At 37.4% G+C, this 19,809-nt stretch overlaps 1 protein-coding gene across 3 annotated transcripts in view; it reads right to left on the bottom strand.

The window, feature by feature from the left end:
• Positions 1-8,500: 8,500 nt before the first annotated feature.
• Dh44 (corticotropin-releasing diuretic hormone 44) overlaps positions 8,501-19,809 on the bottom strand; it is a 55,336-nt gene continuing 44,027 nt past the window's right edge. For all 3 annotated transcript variants that reach the window (XM_089088984.1, XM_089088985.1, XM_089088983.1), the window contains exons 2-3: positions 11,876-12,039; positions 8,501-8,924 (exon numbers count right to left, since the gene is read on the bottom strand). In XM_089088984.1, coding sequence (XP_088945110.1) covers positions 8,658-8,924; positions 11,876-12,025 — 417 coding nt within the window. In that variant the 5' untranslated portion in view covers positions 12,026-12,039 and the 3' untranslated portion in view covers positions 8,501-8,657. The remainder of the gene's footprint in view (positions 8,925-11,875; positions 12,040-19,809) is intronic.

Below are 19,809 nucleotides of genomic sequence, written 5' to 3'. Positions count from 1 at the left end.
GGAAGACTAAGTCGCTAAGGCTAGGAATAAGTGAAGATGAAAAGGTGACGTTGGGTAATGAAAAGATTGATCAGGTGGGCAGCTTCACTTACCTTGGTAGTATTATTAGTAAAGATGGTGGGAGCAGTGAAGGTGTTAAAAGTAGAAAAGCCAAGGCTCAGGGTATTTTTTCACAGTTAAAAAAAGTTTGAAAGAATAGGAAGATAAGTCTGCAAACCAAGATCAGAATATTAGAAGCTACAGTGATGACAGTGGTCAAATATGGCTCTGAAGCATGGGCGCTCAGAATAGCTGATGACGGTTTGCTAGATGTTTTTCAGAGAAATTGCTTAAGGATTGTTCTGGTTACCCGGCTGACTGACCGTATGTCAAACAATAGGCTACACGAGAAATGTGGTTCAATACCGCTCTCTAGGTCTATAATGAAAGAAAGATTGAGGCGGTTAGGGCACGTTGTGCGGATGAAGGATGACAGATTGCCGAAGCTTTTTCTTTTCGGCCAAACATCTAGGGCTAAACGGAATGCAGGTCGTCCTCGTCTGGGGTGGGAGGACGTCATAAAGAAAGATTTAAAGGAAATGGGAACTTCGTGGGCGGGTGTAAAAAGGGAGGCTTTGAATAGATTGAGGTGGAGGAGGACCATGCGTAGCTGTGTTGGCCTTAGGCGGCTTGGTGCTGCGGTGAGTTGTTAGTAGTAGTAGTAGTACTAGTTAATCCTGACACAATAGGGTTGTTTAATTTTGTTTTAGACCTCCTCAAGTTGACCTGAAAAATTAAAGTTAATGCTGTTCCCAAAAAATTATATCTATGCTGTTTGAAAAACTAGATACCTTACACTCTTTTGATTTAGTTAAATTGGAAGAGCAGGAGTAGTAATAGTAGTAGCCCTGAAAGATTTCAGCTTAATTCCCTCAGTCGTTCTCGGGATATTGCTGATGTGTCTTGTTGGCAACCATACACACAGTACATTTCGATTTAGTTTTAAAGCAAAATTTAGTTTTAAAGTTTAATGAGCAATTTGCATAACTGTGGGGGGTTTATATACCCAAAATCCCTAGAGGCATAGTTACAGGACCGTTCTACTATGCTGATCAAAACGGCTGTCTCAAAATTTTGACTGGATTTGTTTGGAAAATGAATGGGCCTGGGGGGAGGACTACTTGCCCTCCAATCCCTTTTGACTCTTAAAAAGGGCTCTAAAATTTCTGATTTCCAATCAAATTAGCTCCTTTAAAAGTTTCAGTGATATTGCTAGCTATTATAAAGTGGCGCTGTCTATGAAATATTTTTCATAGAAAACCTGTATGCATATAGTTTTTTTTTAATTGAAACTCCCCCTAAACGTTGGAGGCGGATGGAGTTCGTCCGGAATGAGGCAGAGTATGTCTGCTGACCACTTGCCTCTGGACATGGGGTTTCCCCTAACTAAACGCTCCATTTTAATGGGCAGCCTCAACCTGATGAGTTGGGTGGAGCCCACCCGAGGGACTCTCAGTATATAGGCAAGTCCTAGATCTAATTAGATCTCAAGCCTAGGGTCGGTTGGGTCTGCAACCCTCCACCCGAAAATTTTACCGCAACGAAAAACGATGATACTGCCTCGGATGACCTACCCCCCCGCTTTACCTTTCACGACCCCACCATGTCCCTGGACCGATTTCAGAACATCGAATGAACCTTATTGACGAAGATGGAATACGACTCGCCACCTGGAACGTACTCACACTCAACTTTCCTGGAGCTAAATCAATGCTTGCCTATGAGCTAAACGATTCAATATAGCTGTGGTTGGTCTTACGGAAACCCGCCTTGTCGGAAAAGAGTCCGAGGATTTTGGTGAAAGATATCACCTGCTCTGGTCTGGTGACCCAAAAAGCAAGACAAATGGTGTAGGCCTCGCGCTGAATGCCAGAGCCAAGAGATTCCTTTTCTCCTATAAACAAATTTCAGGTAGAATACTGATGGCTCAGCTCCAGCACAAGCATGGAAAGTGGACAATTATTGTATGCTATGCTCCCACCAATCCGAGTCCTGCGGAAGTGAAGGATCAGTTCTACGCAGAGCTCTCAGCGACCCTGTCTAGAGTCCCACCCCACGACATCGTCACTCTTCTAGGAGACCTTAACGCCACGGTAAATGACAGGGAGGGCGTGTGGAGAAGTGTTCTCGGCCCTGTGGCTCCAGATTCACTGAATGACAATGGACAAAGACTCCTCCAGCTCTGCAATATGCATAATCTGGTCATATCAAACACGCATTTTCAGAGACGACATATACACAAATACACTTGGTGTAGTGTCGCTCGGGTCGCTGGCGCTCGTCAATAACAAATTGCCAGACTTATAAGTCGGCCGAGCTTGGAAACACAGACCATAGGATGGTAGTCGCCACACTGAGGCTACGCCTGAGAGCACAAGGACAAGAAAGACACGGCCTTCCAAGCTCGATCTGAGTAGTCTGGCTAGACCTGAAATGCAACAGAAGTATGCTCTCGATATCTCTAACCGGTTGAGCTGCCTCCAAGTTCTGGACGACCCTGAAGTAGCATGGAAGTCTTTCAAAGACAATATACTCGATTCTGCTGGCAGTACCATTGGCCGCAGCAGACACAAGAATAAACCCTGGATATCCCAGGAGACTCTGTCTGTAATCGAGCTGCGCCGGAAGGCCGGCTTAGCAAAGAATATGCCAGAGTACAGACGAATCAATGGCCTGCGCAATAGCCTACTGCACAGAGATAGGAAGACCTTTGTTGACAAGAAAGCCACCGATCTTGAAGATGCTGCAAAAAAGGAGACACCTTCTCCCTGTACAAGCACCTCCTCGAGCTGACGGGAGGGAAGACTTCCACCGTGAGCCGTGTTTTGTCTGCTGACGGAAGCATGGCGGATGACGATGCAGGCCAACTCTCTGCCTGGAGCAGTTACTTCTCAACGCTTCTGAATGCCGAGGCAGTTGCTCATCCCGACCCTGATTCAAGCAGCCATGACCACACCCGAGGCTACTTCCAACCTCGTATCACAACCGTTTACCACCTCTGAGATCCACAATGCTATAAAACGGTTAAATAATAATCGAGCCCCCGGCCTCTGTGGTATTTCTGCAGAACTCCTCAAGTACGGGGGTGCAGCGATGATTCTGTGGCTCCTGGTAATCTTCTCAGCTGTATGGACGACGGAAAGTATACCGAATGACTGGCGTGCTGGCATCATATTGCCGCTCTGGAAATGAAAGGGCAGCCGTCAAATCTGCTCCAACTATCGTGGGATCACGCTTCTCTCCGTTCCTGGTAAACTCTTCGCCATGTCACTCCTGGACAGGTGTTCCACCTTTTGCGTAGAAAGAGAAGAGTCCAGCACACCGGATTCATGCCCGGCAGGTCGACGACGGAGCAAATGTTTACTATGCGCCAGTTGACCGAGAAGACGCGAGAGTTCCACCAAAAAGTGTACATCGCATTCGTGGACTTTAAAGCTGCCTTCGATTCTGTTGATCGCCGTTCACTTAGGCTAATACTAAGAACTACGGGTCTACCCAAGAAATATTAATCACTTTTGGAAAAGCTGTATGAGGATACGGAAAGCTGCGTGCAAGTCAATGGAAGACGCAGTCCCACATTCTCGGTGAACCCCGGCATCCGGCTAGGTTGCGCCGCCGCTCCCGAGCTTGTCAAATGCGTCATAGACCATGTTATGACCAGCACGACGAATCGCCTTCAGTTTGGTCTTCAGTTCAGAGACCGGCTACTATCTGATGCTGAGTTCACCGACGACATACCACTAATTACGAACACCGTCGAAAAGGTCACCGAAGCTCTCCAGATGCTCTCAGAATAAGCCTCAATAGTTGGACTGAAGATCAACTGGCAGAAAACCAAAGTTATGCTCCTTGAGCCCCAAACGTCCCGTTCTACTGTAAAGGAAGTCAACATTGGAAGCAACCGAGTAGATGTGGTTGAAGACTTCACTTACCTGGGATCTATTCTGTCGAATGATGGCTTGATCACAAAAGAGCTTACATCTCGAATTGCCAAAGCTTCAGCACTTGTTGGGAGGCTTAGCAGCATCTGGCGAAAGCCAAACATAAGCCACTTTACCAAAATGCGCATTTACAATGCGTCAGTCAGCACCGTCCTGCTGTATGGAGCGGAGACGTGGCCAGCTGGAAAATCTATCCTCAGCGCCATCAATGTCGCTCAGATGAAACATCTCCGAAGAATCGAAATAATTCACTGAACTGACTTTGTTAGCAACCAGACTCTCCTGTCACGTACCGCTAAAACTCCTTTCTTGACTCAGCTCGCCCAGCGTACTGTTAGGTGGTATGGCCACCTCCTTTGCATGCCACGCGACGCCCCAGCACGGGTCGGATTTGATTTCAACCCCAACCTACACGGATGGAAGTGACCCAGAGGACGCCCCCCAGCTAGGTGGAAAGAAAAAGCCGATGAATTCCTCACCCAAGCCCACATCCCGGTGGAAGAACCTGCGAGCCTGGAAAGCGATATGTCAAACTGGAGGCGCTGAGTCTCATTGGTATCTACGCCGAACCCTCGGCAGGAGTCTTAAGTCAAGTAAGTAAGTCAAGTCTTAAACGTTCCCTAAAAATTTTTTTTGAAACGTTTGGTGGAAAAAAAAAGTGTCATTATCAAAGTTAAAAGTTTCATCAAGGTTAAAAAAGAGTCAAAAAAGCACATAAATATCCTTTTAGCAGTCCTTGAACCTTTTGTATCATCGGAACCATCTGAGGAATCGTAATTCTTCTTTGTCAAAGCTGGTGGCTTACACAAACTTTTGGTAAGTGTTGCCACATAGTAGTTGCTTTATTTTGTTCATATTCTATAGATAGATTGTCGTGAACGCTTGAAGCCAGATTCGATATAGCGAAATTAAAATTCTTAATGACATTTTCAGACGCCAGAAGTCTTCATAAAGCCGTTCATTGGCTCTTCAAGGACGAAATATTATCCTGAGTACCTTTGTATACGCCTGTTGCTTCACATCACAATTTTTACATACCCCTTTTGTTCAAAATGGTTGAAATTTCTATTAAATATGCATCCTGAGTCAATTTAAAGTCAGTCCTAGGGGGGAAAATGAACTAATTACTTAATGTAGACAAATACATTTTGGTAGAACAAAGAGGTATGTTTGATCTTGGCTCTGCGATTTGGTTGGAAACATTCATTGTCGTTCCCTAGTGGGCATGGGCGTACGAAGTTTGGGGGGGGAGAGGAGGGGGCAGGGGGCAAATGCCCCCCTAGAGCTTCAAATTTACAAACAGTTGAAACAAGTTAGATGGCTACAAAAGCAGTTAATAAAAGATAGATGGTTGAAAAAGCTGGAAATAAACATAAATATCCAAATATCGTTTCCGATCGATATCGTACCGCGACACGCGCAAAATTTGTTTTACTGTAGCACCGAAAATCACTGCCTAGCACGCAAAATTCGGCAATTTTGAGGATCAAGATAAAACTTTTACCAATTATGAAGGGACCATGGGACTTCGAATATTGCACAAGCTCAGAAAGAGCTTGGATCGAGGATCAAGATAAAACTTTTACCAAGTATGAGGGGACCTTGGTACTTCGAATATTGTATTGGTGGGAAGAAGTGAAGCGGGAGGCTAAAACTATTTATTTAAATATAAGCTGATATTTATAGCTGCTCAAATTTGTGAAAGAGCTAGAGCGGCCAACTTATCAGATTTGGCATCAGCACATATTTTTTAGTCGGATAGTAAAAGAATCATTTGTATTTCAATTTGTTTGAGTTTGAACCCTTTTTTCACAATTTTTCTAGAACCTCTCCCCCAACCTCACTCTCTCTCAAAGCTTTAAGACCCAAACAATTCTAATGACCTTAAGCATTTAGTTTCATGTTCATCAGCAAGAAAAAAGCGTAGAAATGACGTATCAAATCACATTTTCTGGTATTTACTCAATCAACATTTTTTGCCTCAACCTCGAATGCAACCTCAAAAACTCTAATTTGTGAAAGAGCTAGAGCGGTAAATTGTTTGGATTCGGCATTAGCACATATTGTTTTAATCGGATAGTGAAAGAATCATTTGTATAGCAACTTGTTTGAGGTTTACCCCTTTTTCTCACAATTTTTCTAGAACCCATCCCCCAACCTCACTCTCTCTCAAAGCTTTAAGCCCAAAACAATTCTTTTGACTTTAAGCATTTATTTTCATGTTCATCAGCAAAAAAAGAGCCTATAAACGACATATCTAATCAAATTTGCTGGTATTTACTCAATCAACATTTTTGTCTCAACCTCAAATTCAACCTAAAAAAAACTCAAATTTGTGAAAGAGCCAGATCGGCAAACTTTTTGGATTCGGAATCAGCACACATTTTGTAGTCGGATAGTGAAATAATCATTTGTATAGCAATTTGTTTGAGGTTAAACCACATTTTTACTAGACTATTAGCCCTTTTTACAGGTTAGCATCAAGACGAATTGAAAGGTATGTGCTCACATTTTCAAAATACTTTGTCTACAACTTCTTGGGAACGTATCTGATGATAAAAATGTAAGAGTCTCACATTTCGTGTGAGGTCATTGTGAGAGCTTTACATTTGAATTCTGAGGGTGGGGTGGAGGAGATGTGGTTATTATTATTAAATAATCAACTAAAAAAATATTTAAAAAAAATGTTTGGTTCTATTGCAAAACTTGATCTCTTTGCATTGAAATGTTCTAACAAAAGACATTAGGATGAATGGAAACAAGTACGCAAACAGAGTAAGAACCACAGCAAGTTTATAAAATTTAAACTTCACTCAGCATACTAGTTCTTAACAAGTACAAGTATAAAAAATACCATCAATGCTTCTACACTAAATATGACAAAGTAACATTAATCGAAATACGATCGAATTATATAAACATAAATTAATTTGAAAACATCAAAACAAAAATTTTCAATAGACAAGTAAAAAGCAATTTCAAAGCTAAGACCAATAAAACCAGAACCATATGTATAACGGTTTCAAGGGAAACGAAAATGAATTTTCGTTAAATCTAAAACAAACAGAACTAAAGTTTACATTTGGTTTAAATCTCATCTGGACAGGAATTTTCAAAAACAGTTGACGTGGCTGCTTTCGCGATGTCCCTTAGTGCTAGATTGATCGTTTTGGCATACTGAAAACTAAACGTTACCGATCAATGTTCAAAAAATTATCAATTAACGTTCCAAACTTTTGTTTAAATTTTTAAGCTACTAGTTATTATCATGCTATAAGTAATAGTAATTAACAGGGTATCATTTTCAAATACTTTTTCTTAAATTATAGTTGAAAGATTAAATAACGAGGAAACGAGTGTGAAAAAACAGAAGTCAAGAATGACTTCTGTGTTCTCTCATCTTCCGTCAAATGTTTGATTTATAGTTGTAATTTTGACATACTCGTATGATTATTATACATTTTAACATTAAAGCTTCTAAAATATGTTTCGGGTTGCGAAAAATATTTTCTGCAAAACCAAAATGTGAAATACAATAGATTTAATGATTAACATAAAAAATGAATCATGTTTGTAAGGTTTATTTGTTAAGCACATTTGTTGAAACACAAAGTATAAATTAAAGATCATTTTAATTTTAACTTCGAAAAAAAAGTGTTTTTTTACAACTAATAAGACTGAATAATTTTTGAAGAGCTTCCTAACTGATAGCTGGTTAATGCCAGTCTCTGTAAATTGGGGCTCCGACAAAGTACTTGCAAATCAGAAAATTAAAAACCCTCGGCCATCGGTCAGAAATCCTGTCACAATTAGGGTTACTAAAGAATTAGTATTGCCGCTACCAAAAACTCCGAGGCTGTACGTGGAGGTGTTTTTTTTGTTAAAAAATACAATTCTCGAGTTTTCGTATTCTTTTAGAAGATATATCTGGTTATGGAAATTTCCACATGACAACTTAAATAACAGGATTACGTTTTCGTTTTCCTTAGTGCACATACACACACTCATAGCATATATGCTAAGATTAATCTGATTAATTTTTATTGAAAGTTAATTCAATATTGTCTTTTTGGTTATATAAAATAATTTTTATTAAATAAAAAAAGAAACGTTTTCTGGAAGTGAAGGGCGAATTTGAAACTTAAAACAAGCAACAATTATTGAATTAGCCCGAGTAATTCCCTATGTTTGTTGGACTATGAAAAAAGAAACGCTTTTTTCATAATAAATGAGTACTTTATTTTGCTATCTCTAGTCTTTAATACGACAACGTAAGTTGGATTACGTTTTTGTTTTATTAATTTAATCATTGTGTCCCTAACATCTGTCGAATTTTGTCGCTGCAAAGCAAGAGTTGTTCAAGAATAGGGCGCATTAGCCATTAAGCTCTGGAGAAGCTTGCTCCTCAGTTAGTTGTTGACGCTTGGACGATTTCCTTATCATACCTTGCTATATATTGCTAAAACCTGCATGTTTGCTGAGCCTGAATTTGAAAAAGGAATGATGATATGAAGTCACTGAATAAACCTTGTATTTATTGTAAAGAAAATAAAATTAGAAACACTGTGACTAGATGTATATGGCCAAAATCGGTCGAGATTTCTCCTTTAAATACTGGCAAACCGAGCACAAAACGGAATATATCAATTTATTTATGAGTAAACAGCAAAACTACGGTTAAACCCCCCACAGGACCTCTCCTGTCTCCCTTTTACGTCTTCTGCCTATATTATCTAGTAGCTTCTTGTTTTCTTTTGCTTGCATTTGTAATCGACGACGATTCATTTCTATTAGTAGTCGTTGACGAAGGACATCCAGTGGGTTCAGGATTGATAGCATTGGTCGGTGAGGTCGATCTCTTCCAGGTAGACGCTCTGCAGAATATGGTGCTAAATTCCCCATGATGGTGTTTCCTTCGATGTCGCGCCGTTCCCGTTCCAATCTCTGAAAAAGAGAAAAACTTATCAGGTAGAATCAAATATGAATTTGAAAAATACCTTTTTGAAAGCAGCAGGTTTTGAAACATAATAATACTGTTTCTTCCATCTAAAAAAAACAATAATCTTCAAAACAATCTTAGTAAGACCTGTATTTTCGTGACCCAACAGAAAATTGCTGTTAACTGTTCTTGTTGAAATTTTCCAATAGTTTGAAACGCTTTTGCCCAAAATTATTGATGAATCGTGTGCATTAAGTTCAAAATTTGAAATAATAGAATAATTTTGCGAACTCTGTCATTTAGGAAATAACGATGGATGACTTTTGGGATTTAAAGTTGGAATTCAATTTTCATGCTCGTTTTGAAGTTCAAAGTGTTGTTTTAAAATCTATTTTAGCATTTGATTTTATAACACATGATCGCTTTTAAGTTTAACAGCCTATTCATATGTTTCTACGACTTATTAGCAACAAGTTTCTGTTAATTAGCAGTTTTGTTTCTGCAAGCCAGCCGATAATTGTTAGTAACAGTTGTGATGGTGGAAGCATACCTAACAGCTGTTATGAGTGCTCGTTTCACTAATGACAGATTTACCTGTTCACGAATTGTTGAACTGAAATGGAACCTTAAATTATAGGGCGTCTGAATAAAACAAGAATATCCAAGTATTAGGGAAGTTTAGTTATTTTATATGAATTTCCGCATCTTACTTTATATCCTAAGTTAATTAAATCTAAAAAGAAATATTTTTTGATATCTTGAATTTTATTCATCAGCTCCCAAAGTGAAAATTAGGAATTGGGCTGCCTAGTATCTCTTATAAAATAAAGACCTTGACAATATAATTCAGCATTACTGAGCATTAATATCTCAATTTCGGGAATATCTCAAAAGAAAGGCAGATAATTACTTTTTCTTTTAAGTAAAATCAATTATTTTGATTGTAGTTTTAATTATCAATAAAGTAAGAAAATCGTTTTCAATATGTTGAATATTCAATTATTTACTCTTTACACAAGTTTTTACATCCTTATAAGACTTTTTCCAAAATAAAAAAAAGCAAAAATGGTCGAAACTGAAGATTAAGCTACGATGCAGAAATTTCTGTTTTCATTGCTTATCGATTTAAAGTGATTTTGGAATTTATAAACTTCCTGGAGTTAATTCGAACGAAATTAGTTTTTCGGTGAGGTGTAAAATCCCTTTCGTAGCAAATAAATCTAATGGGCTTGAGAAAAAAATAACAAGGATTTATGTCCAATGCTTCTTAGTAATTTTCCTCAAAAAAAAAAAAAAAAAAAGTCATGGATTTTATATTGTTCTCATACTAGACGGAATTATCAATTTGTTTATCTTTTACTTACTGTTAAACTGGAAAGACAAGTTTATTCAAATAAAAGTGCGTAGCGACATTAAAACTTAAAACCAACAGAAATTATTCCAGATATGAGGGGGGGGATGCCTCCTCCTTGAACCCCAACTATTTACAATAAATTTTGATATTGTGTTACTGAAATAGTTTGATAGTCTTTATTCGAAAGAAATATTCGAAAGATATATATATATATATATATATACATATATATATATATATATATATATATATATATATATATATATATATATATATATATATATATATATATATATATATATATATATATATATATATATATATATATATATATATATATATATATATATATATATATATAGGCGGCTTGGTGCTGCAGTGAGTTTGAAGTAGTTGTAGCAGTAAAGCTGTTAATAAGCACTTCATAAAAAATTTAAATTTCGGCTTTTTATAACAATATGGAATTTACAAAACGGTAGTAACGAGAATACACTGTACGTTTATTCTTATCAGATAGGAAAACCACCGCTGTATAATTATGTAATCAACGTTAACTGCGCTATAAATGTAAAAAGCTATATATGTAATTAAAAATCAACGCGGAACAAAATAACAAGTCGCTTCTAGATTCTGATTGAGAACATCTTTAGTCGTTGATTTGAGTGAGTGGCTGACATTTTTGATTTGGGTTTATTTATTTGATTTTTCTTTTACCTGTTATTTGATTCTGTGTTGAAAGCTTTTTAATTCTTCCAATTTGGGTGTGTGTTTCATTTTGATATCCACGTTGTTTGTTTTTTCTTTTTTTTATTCTCTTTTTTTCTGGTCTAAATCGCTCAGAAAATGGGAACTGGATTTTTTTTTTAAGCTTTCTCAAATATTGCTGAAGAAGGGAAGCAGTTGTCTTCTCGAAATGCCCGTTTTTATTGCTTCCAGTATTTTCATTGGCCTTATAAAAGCCCATTTTCGCTTTTATTCTCTTTCGCTTTTTGTGATGGCAGGCCAATCTGATTTAAGAAATTTTCTTCGTCATACTTATGGGTGTAACATAGTCACAGTGTGTGTTCCAGCCAGGGTCAGATGTATCAATAGACCCACTAGGCCCGGGTCTAGGGGCACACAATGCCAGGAGGGGGGGGGGGGAAATAAATTATCACTGAGAGTTGTTTTCTTAACAAAACTGGTCTGATGTGATTTATCGTCAAAGTGTCAGGTGCACTCCGCCGTCGCGCTGCCTTTTCACAGGAAAGCTATTTAGAACAACACAGGAATTCCGTGGTCACTTGTAAACTGTCAGATGTCTCCCATAAATAGAAGCTGAGAGTTCTGTATCAACTCTCTCTTTCATTAGTTTTCGCTCATCAGTTGCGTTCTATTCAGTGCTTCCACTATCCCCAAATTTTCGGGGATTTCCCCGAAAATCGAATTCTCTATTAAATTTGATGTTTTTGTCTCATCTCTATTACCAAGAAACATTTATCCTTTTGTAGTCTAAAAGATCTTTTGTGGTCGACAACCTAAAACTAATGTCGCAGCATGTGTATCAGTGTAAACTTGTTTCTCAGCCATGCTTTGATTATACACTAAAAGAAGAATACTCACTCTGTAATTATCCTCAGCCAGAAGACTTTGTACTTTTGTCCGAATGACTCTTGAGTCATTTCTGCTTCTATTTTTGCCAACGGGTTGACTTTCTACAAGAAGCCAGCATATTGTTACAAATACAAAACCGGTGGTTGAGGACAATCGCATTACTTGGAGATAGCCTGTAAATACTTTAAATGTTTAATAATAAATTATTTTATATAATAAATATTTAATAATAAAAAATGTTTAACAATAAATAATTTAAATGTTATTCACTTGGATGGCTTTGGTTACCTACACTGGTGTTGAATTTTTAACTTGTAGAGCTTATGTTATGTGCATGCCGTGAAGCAGTGCTATGAAACAGCGGTGTTTAGCACCTGCTCCAGACCCTTTGACGGCTACTACAACCTTTGCTGAAAATTAATTTAACGATGTTGGTTGTTCATTACCTTGCGATGCTGCTTGGCTCCACAGACGGGTCTTACTAAAGTGGAATATATTGAACAACTGAAAATTGAACTTACTTCAAGAATTTCCCACAGTGCATTGAATCAAGGCTATATTTCTTCCGTGATGTTAAGCTCGTCTTCTGCCATTTTACGTTCTTTTCCTGATATTTAAAGTTCATGCATCGTAACGCATCACTCTCTTTTAACGCATCATTCCAGAACCCTATGTTTTCTAAAAGCCAGAATATAATTTGTACTTTACTGAAAAAAAAATTATTTTAAATGTTTTCACTTATAACTTTAAGAAAACAAAAATTAATTAAGATTTTAGGAAATAAATATCGACACATGTATATTAAATTGACAATGCACATTTTTTTCAGTAAATTCATTTAGATTTTTTTCATTGAATTATAAATTACCTTCTGAATTCTAGAAAGTATAATTTTTAGATTCTTTAGAATCCTTTTCGGATAAATTTCGGCTCATTTTGAGCTTCACTTATTTTAATTTCTATTTGTTTTGGCTTTCATTTAATTATAGATATTGAGATTTCGTAGTTATATCCTTGGTAAATTATTTGATTCTATTTTTGCTCATTTTTGTTCTTTTGGAGTTCTTTACTTTTTATGAAAAACTTATTTTGTGCAGAAATATTTTTTTATTAATCTACATCAAAGGCTGTTACATCCTAGAAGAGCTAAACATAGGGAACATGAATTTCGAATCACTGATCGTACGCAGCCTTAATTCTACGCACTGTTGAACACTGATGAATGTCAGATCAGGGCTCTATTGTTACATCTGCTTTTTTTTGTTATTACCCCTCTTTTGAGAGTTCTTGCCGGTTGTATGGGCTAAGGAATATTGTAGCAGATAGCTACTACGCTGCCAGGACTAGGAGTATATCAGACTTGATAAATCGGTTCAGGGATATAAAATACCAAACGTCAAAACTATATCATTTGGACGAGCAATCATCGATGGAATAAAACTAACAATTTAGACTGATAGGACATAGACTGATAGCTTCATTAAATTGGAGGTTCAAAGTTCTAATACCCTTTTCATGAGTCAAAATTAATTGGAGGGCAAGCAGTACTCTTCCTGCGCTCTGTTTAGCTGCCCTCTCTCCAAAGATGCCCGACCGAAATCTCGAGATAGTCATTGCGTCAAAATAGTCAAAGGGTCCAATAACTATGCCCAGGGGTAACATTAACCCTCACAGCCCCTAGAGCAAGGTTAAAAAATTATGAGATTTGCCCATTGTTTACATATAGACTTTATTATTGGAACTGCTTACAACTCCGACTGCAACTACGATGGGCGCTACTTGCGACTTTGACTACTTGTGACTGTGACTACTACTACTACTACTGATCCTCTGATTTGGAAGGGGGAGGGGCTACACTCCGATGGGCTGGGGGGCAGTTTCGAAACTCCTGTTTGTGGTAATTTCAAATGTTTTGAGTTTCATTTGAGTGTTCATTTGATTGTTTACTCCTTTTAGGATCTATTCATGGCTTTACATCAGTATCTGTTATCTTTATGTTAGACGTGATTATTTAATTCAATTTCTGTTCGTTTGGTTTTTATTTTTTTCCTTGACCGTAATTTCTCGTCGTTTTAAGTTTATATATCACAGGATGTTATTTCTGCTCTTCTGAGGTTTTAATACGGTTCATTACTTTTCTGTATTAAATAAAAAAAACAAGTTTTTTAAACTGAAAGTAAGGAGTGACATTAAAACTTAAAACGAACAGAAATTATTCCGTATATGAAAGGGGCTATCCTCTCCTCAAAGCCTTGCTCTTCACGCTAAAGTTTTTTATTGTTTAAAAAATAAAGTTGTGAGACGGAGTCAAACTTTAGCGTAAAGAGCGAGGTGTTGAAGAGGGGACAGCCCCTTTCATATACGGAATAATTTCTGTTCGTTTTAAGTTTTATTGTCGCTCCTTACTTTCAGTTTAAAAAACTTGTTTTTTTTATTTAATTTCTGATCGTTTTTTAGTTAATGCAGCTTTTATTTGCATAAAAATTTTACTTTTCTTTTGCTAAATGGATGTCTTTACAAATTAACTTACGTAACTAACTTCTATATTCGTATATTTTTCTTCTGGCAAAAAATACAAAGTTGCAGATTTTTGCAGATATGAGCTTGAAACCTATGTAATAGGGTTTTCTGATACGCTGAATTCTGACAGTGTGATTTTCATCAAAATTCTTTTACTTGTAGGGGATGTTTCCCCCCTCTTTAAAAAATCGAGTAAAATTTCTCAGGCCTGTAGCCTTTGATAAGTAATACTAAACTTAATAAAATTTATATATTTAGGATCAGCATTATAGACATATTCTTTTGATGCATTTATTGACATCAAAATTCCGTTTTTAAAAGTTTCGATTACTATTGGGCCGTATCGCTTGTTTTTTTATTGTTTTTTTATTACTTATATGTTATTACGTATATGATGGGGTTCTCCCCTTAGTCAATACCACGCTCTTTACGTTAAAAATTAAAAAAAAAAGTTTTGATTCACAAACCCCTGAATCACAAAGGCCGTTTAATTAGAATAGATAGCTCTTTTGAAAGCACTAAAAAAAACTGTAGCGTAAAGAGCGAGGTATTGACTTGGGGGAGAACCCCCTCACATACGTTATAATTTCTGTTCGTTTTAAGTTCTAATATTCCTTCTTACATTTCAGTTGAAAAAACTTGTTTTTTCTATTTAATTTCTGATCGTCTAATGATCGATTTAATTTCTAATGCTTGGAAATCCGGCGCCCCCTTCATAGAAATGTCTCATACCCCAAAGAAACATCCTCCATGGAAATATTCTCCAGAGTAACCCCCTCCTCTAGCCCCCCCCCCCCCAGAAATAATCCTTCCTAAAAATGGTTGTATACTTCCCAATAACCAATAAATAATGCTGGCAAGTCCGGCGCCCCCTTCATGGCAATTTCCCTTCCCCCATGAAAACTTCCTTCATGAACAGATCCTCCAACATAACCACCGACCCACCCTTACCACCCCCAAACCCAAAAAAAAACTCCGGAAAACTTAAGTAAAAATACCCAAAAACCAAAATAAAATTTAAAAATTGGTAAATTTAAAAAAATTTATCCCACCCACTGGGAACATCGGGGGATTAAGTCACCCTAAAAGACATATTTATCATATTTTTGACCATGCTGAACAAAATGGCTATCTCAAAATTTTGAGAGACCCCCTAAAAGTTATAGAACCTTAATGAAAATCACACCATCATATTCAGCGTATCAGAGAACCCTACTGTAGAGTTTTCAAGCTCCTATCTACAAAAATTTGGAATTTTACATTTTTTGCCATAATAAAGAACACGGATGCGTGTTTATTTTTTTTTTTTTTTTGTTTTTTTTTTCTCAGGGGTGATCGTATCGACCCAGTGGTCCTAGAATATCGTGGGAGGGCTCATTGGAACGGAAATTAAAAGTTCTAGTTCCCTTTTTAAGTGACAAAAAAAATGGAGGGCAACTAGGCCCTCTCCCACGCTTATTTTTTTCCCAAAGTCACCCGATCAAAATTTTGAGATAGCCATTTTGTTCAGCATGGCCGAAAATATGATAAATATGTCTTTTAGGGTGACTTAATCCCCCGAAGTTCCCAGAGGGAGGGCTAAAAGCTATGAACTTTACCCAATGTTAACATATGGTACTGGTTATTGGGAAGTATACAGAAGTTTTCAGGTGGTTTTTTTTATGGTAGTGGGAGGGAAGGGTGGGTCGGTGATTATGTTGGAGGATCTGTTCATGATGGAAGTTTTCATGGGGGAAGGGAAATTGCCATGAAGGGGGCGCCGGACTTGCCAGCATTATTTATTGGTTATTGGGAAGTATACAACCATTTTCAGGAAGGATTTTTTCTGGGGGGGGGGGCTAGAGGAGGGGGTTACTCTGGAGAATATTTCCGTGGAGGATGTTTCTTTGGGGTAAGAGACATTTCTATGAAGGGGGCTATATATATATATATATATATATATATATATATATATATATATATATATATTGAATTCAAAAATTCCCACTAGGTTTTTATTTCACTCATAGGCTTTGCATTAACATCACACCCAATATACAATTAAACTCTAGACCGTAGAAAAGAGGTAGAGTGACAGAGACGAAGTCCATACAAATCGGACATTTCTCTTCCATCTGTATAATATTATTGGTATGACAGCCAAAGGAGACTTCATGCCTAAGAGATAGAATTTTTTTCAGATTCATTCATGGTCCATGCAAGAATCACGTCTCTACATCTCGCTACATCCCAAAGTCCTTTCTTAAAGAATCAGCAGAAATTTTGGAACCACTTTAATGAGCTTCGTGTAGTTTATAGAAAAAATAGATAGATTATCTTAATGTCATTGTGTCGAGCAGACCAGATTTGGGAAGAATTGAGATAACTAAAGCATGGCCACAAGGATTTTGGTGAAATAGCAAAAGAATGACGGAGGATAGTCAAGATCTTTCGGATTAGTTTGGCCTTGCCAAATTTTGGAGGAAATGTTAAACTTTTATTCACAAATGTTTCGTAACTAATTTCAAACTATTACTGTCATATAGCGACGGTGACATTTGTCTAAGCATAACTCCACTTGAACGAAACCAATCTGCCTGAAAATATGCTTTTTTTTAGGAAAGTAGTTTGAAGTTTTTAAAACACTTTAAAGGCAACTGATTGGCTCTGAAGCACTATCAGAAGTCACATACGGATATAAAACAATTTTAATCATATTAAAAATCTACCTTGTATAAATTTGAAAAAAAAACTACGTTAAGCTTCCAAGTGTAGTCAATTCCGGCTACAAAATCAGTTTCAGCCCCCAAAATACGCCCTTAACAGGCTATCTTCTTTTTTTCACATAAGATAGTTTCACTCCGAGCATTGGCCTGAAATAGTTCATCCTGGATGGACAATCTAGCCTTGATGTGGCAGAAACTAACATCTACATCTTACTCTTAATGAGGAAAAAAACAAGATCTGCTCAGATGAATATTGACAAGACGTTCATATGAATTTGGGACTACATATTAGACCTGTCAGAGTCACCTATGACTTGTACATCTCCTTCTTAAAGCCCAATGAGAAACTCCCAGAAGCTACAGCCTTCCACCACTTTAGACTTATGCATAAACTCCAACTTTTCTTAACAGAAAAAGTAGAAGATTCGTTCGAAATGTTCAGGAACTCGTCTCGAGGATCATTTCTTAAGTACACCCCTAAAATACTTTCTTTTTTTGGACATAATTTATTTTCGCTCCGAGCAATGGCATTGTGTAGCTTATCCTGGTTTGGCAACCTAGCCTTGATCCGGCCTAAACTAACGTCTATATCTTAGTCCTATATCACTTATATGTGAAATAGCTCTTCCAAAAAAAAATACAGCTATCTGCCTCTTTCAACATATGTACGAACTTAATGAAGAAAGAACAATACTTTCTGAGAAGAACGTTTATATGACGTTCATCTGAAATTCAGTCTGCATTTGGAGATGTCATAGTCATCTACGACTGGTATATTTCGTGGGTCCAATGAGAATCTCCAAGAAACTACATCCATCTGCCTCATTAAACTCATGCCTGAACTCAAATTTATTTTAACAGGGAAAGTACAAAATTGGCTCATCTCAATTATAACCTACTAGGTGGACGTTTCAGGGTCATTTACCGCTTATATTTTCCATTCTTAGGCCCCAGTGAAACAGCTATAACGTTTATTTTAAAGCTGCATGTTGATCTAGGATTCTCAGCTCTGACTGACGGACATAGAGAGCAAACAGTAAGTAATTCTCACGCAATATGGATCTTTGAACGGAGAGCAAAATTATAAATTTAGCCACATAACTGTCACTCTCCACGTACTTACCAGTATTCAGTTAATGTATTAATACCTAGACATGGCATGTCATGCCAACATCACCTTTACGATCTCTATTGATTCAGTGGAATTGCCTGTTGGACTGGAAAAATGAACATCTTTAAAATTTAAAAATTACATTTCATTATCTCATTCCACTCAGCTACAATTTTGTTCTATACTGGAGAGAAAGCAGATGTTCTAAGTAAACAATGACTTAAATCAATGGTAGAAATTATGTTGGTGCAATTGATTTTTGTAGAGTTAGGCGGCCACCTACAAGTTTGTAGAAAGGGGATAGGTGTAATGATCTCATTAAAATGCGATTTTTCAAAAATTGATCTTAGAATAATGGAAGCGACTGTAGACTATAAAAGTTGCAAAATTGGCATTGAAAGCAAAAAGAAAGCTGAAGGGCTTTCATCTTTCGTCGACAATATTCTATAATTGATATATATCCCATTTTTGCGCTCTGCTAGCTAAAGCTACTGCCCAGGCAAAGTGATAGCCTATACCCACCAACTAATCTGGGCTGTTTGCTGGCGAAAGGGCTGTCAGGGCCGACTTTTTGGGTAGCAGATATATAGAGTGAATCTCACTCTTTGGCTGGCGAATCTGTCTAGCTATTCCATTGAAATTTACAGATGGCGGCAATATGTGGAATTAATACAACCAATAACACCTCATTGCAGCATCAAGCCACCTGGGGCTAATACAGCCGTGCATTTCCCTCCATCGTCACACTCTAATCAAAGCTCCACTTTCTACCCTCTTCCACAAAGTTTCAGTTTCCTTTAAGTTCTTTCTTGTGACCTCCTTTTACACCGTTTGGAGACGACTGGCTTTTCGTTTGGCTCAAGATGCATGGCTAATAAGCAAATTTCTTGGCAATCTGTCGTCCGTTAGCCAAAAAACGGGGCCTGGCCATGGTAGCCTTTCTTTCATTATATCCTTAGAAAATGGGATTGAACCATATTCTTCACGCAACTTATTGTTTTAATACAGTCAGTCAGTTACCTAAGACTATCCTTAGACAATACTTCTGAAAAATATTTAAGAGAACTCCCTCAGCCTTTGGAAGCACCCATGTTTCAGAACGATGCTTGACAAATGTCATCACCGTAGGATCCAATATTTTGATATTGGTTCCCAGGCTTATCTTTCTATTCTTCTGAACTTTTTCAACTTCAAAATACACAGTAAGCCTTGGGTACTCTACTTTTTATACGTTCACTGCATCCACCATCTTTAATAAGTAATACTGCCCAGGTATGTGAAGCTATCCAGTTGATCAATATTCTCGTCATCACTTGATCAGTTCTCTCGACATCACCTCCTCACACTCGTTTATTCCAATTCTTAGTGACCTATTATTCTTAACACTAATTTTCAAACTCAGTTTTGCACCCTGAGCTCTTAAACCCTTAAAAGCGCATGGATTCTGCTAACACTTTCACCTAGGAGACTGAAATGCTTGTTCATAAAACAGAAGTTTAGGACAAAAGGGGCCTGATCATTCAGATTAGAATGCCGATTTGAAGCATATTTTTGAAATTATAAATGACTGAAGCTTAAAATGGCAGTAGTCCTGCGGTTGCACAGTG

Source organism: Artemia sp. Qi Xiang Cuo, chromosome 5 (assembly GCF_049724085.1).
Source record: "Artemia sp. Qi Xiang Cuo chromosome 5, ASM4972408v1, whole genome shotgun sequence".
In the NCBI taxonomy this organism is placed as follows: domain Eukaryota; kingdom Metazoa; phylum Arthropoda; class Branchiopoda; order Anostraca; family Artemiidae; genus Artemia; species Artemia sp. Qi Xiang Cuo.
The sequence above is the reverse complement of the archived record's forward strand: the minus strand, read 5'-3'. Positions and strand labels throughout refer to the sequence as shown.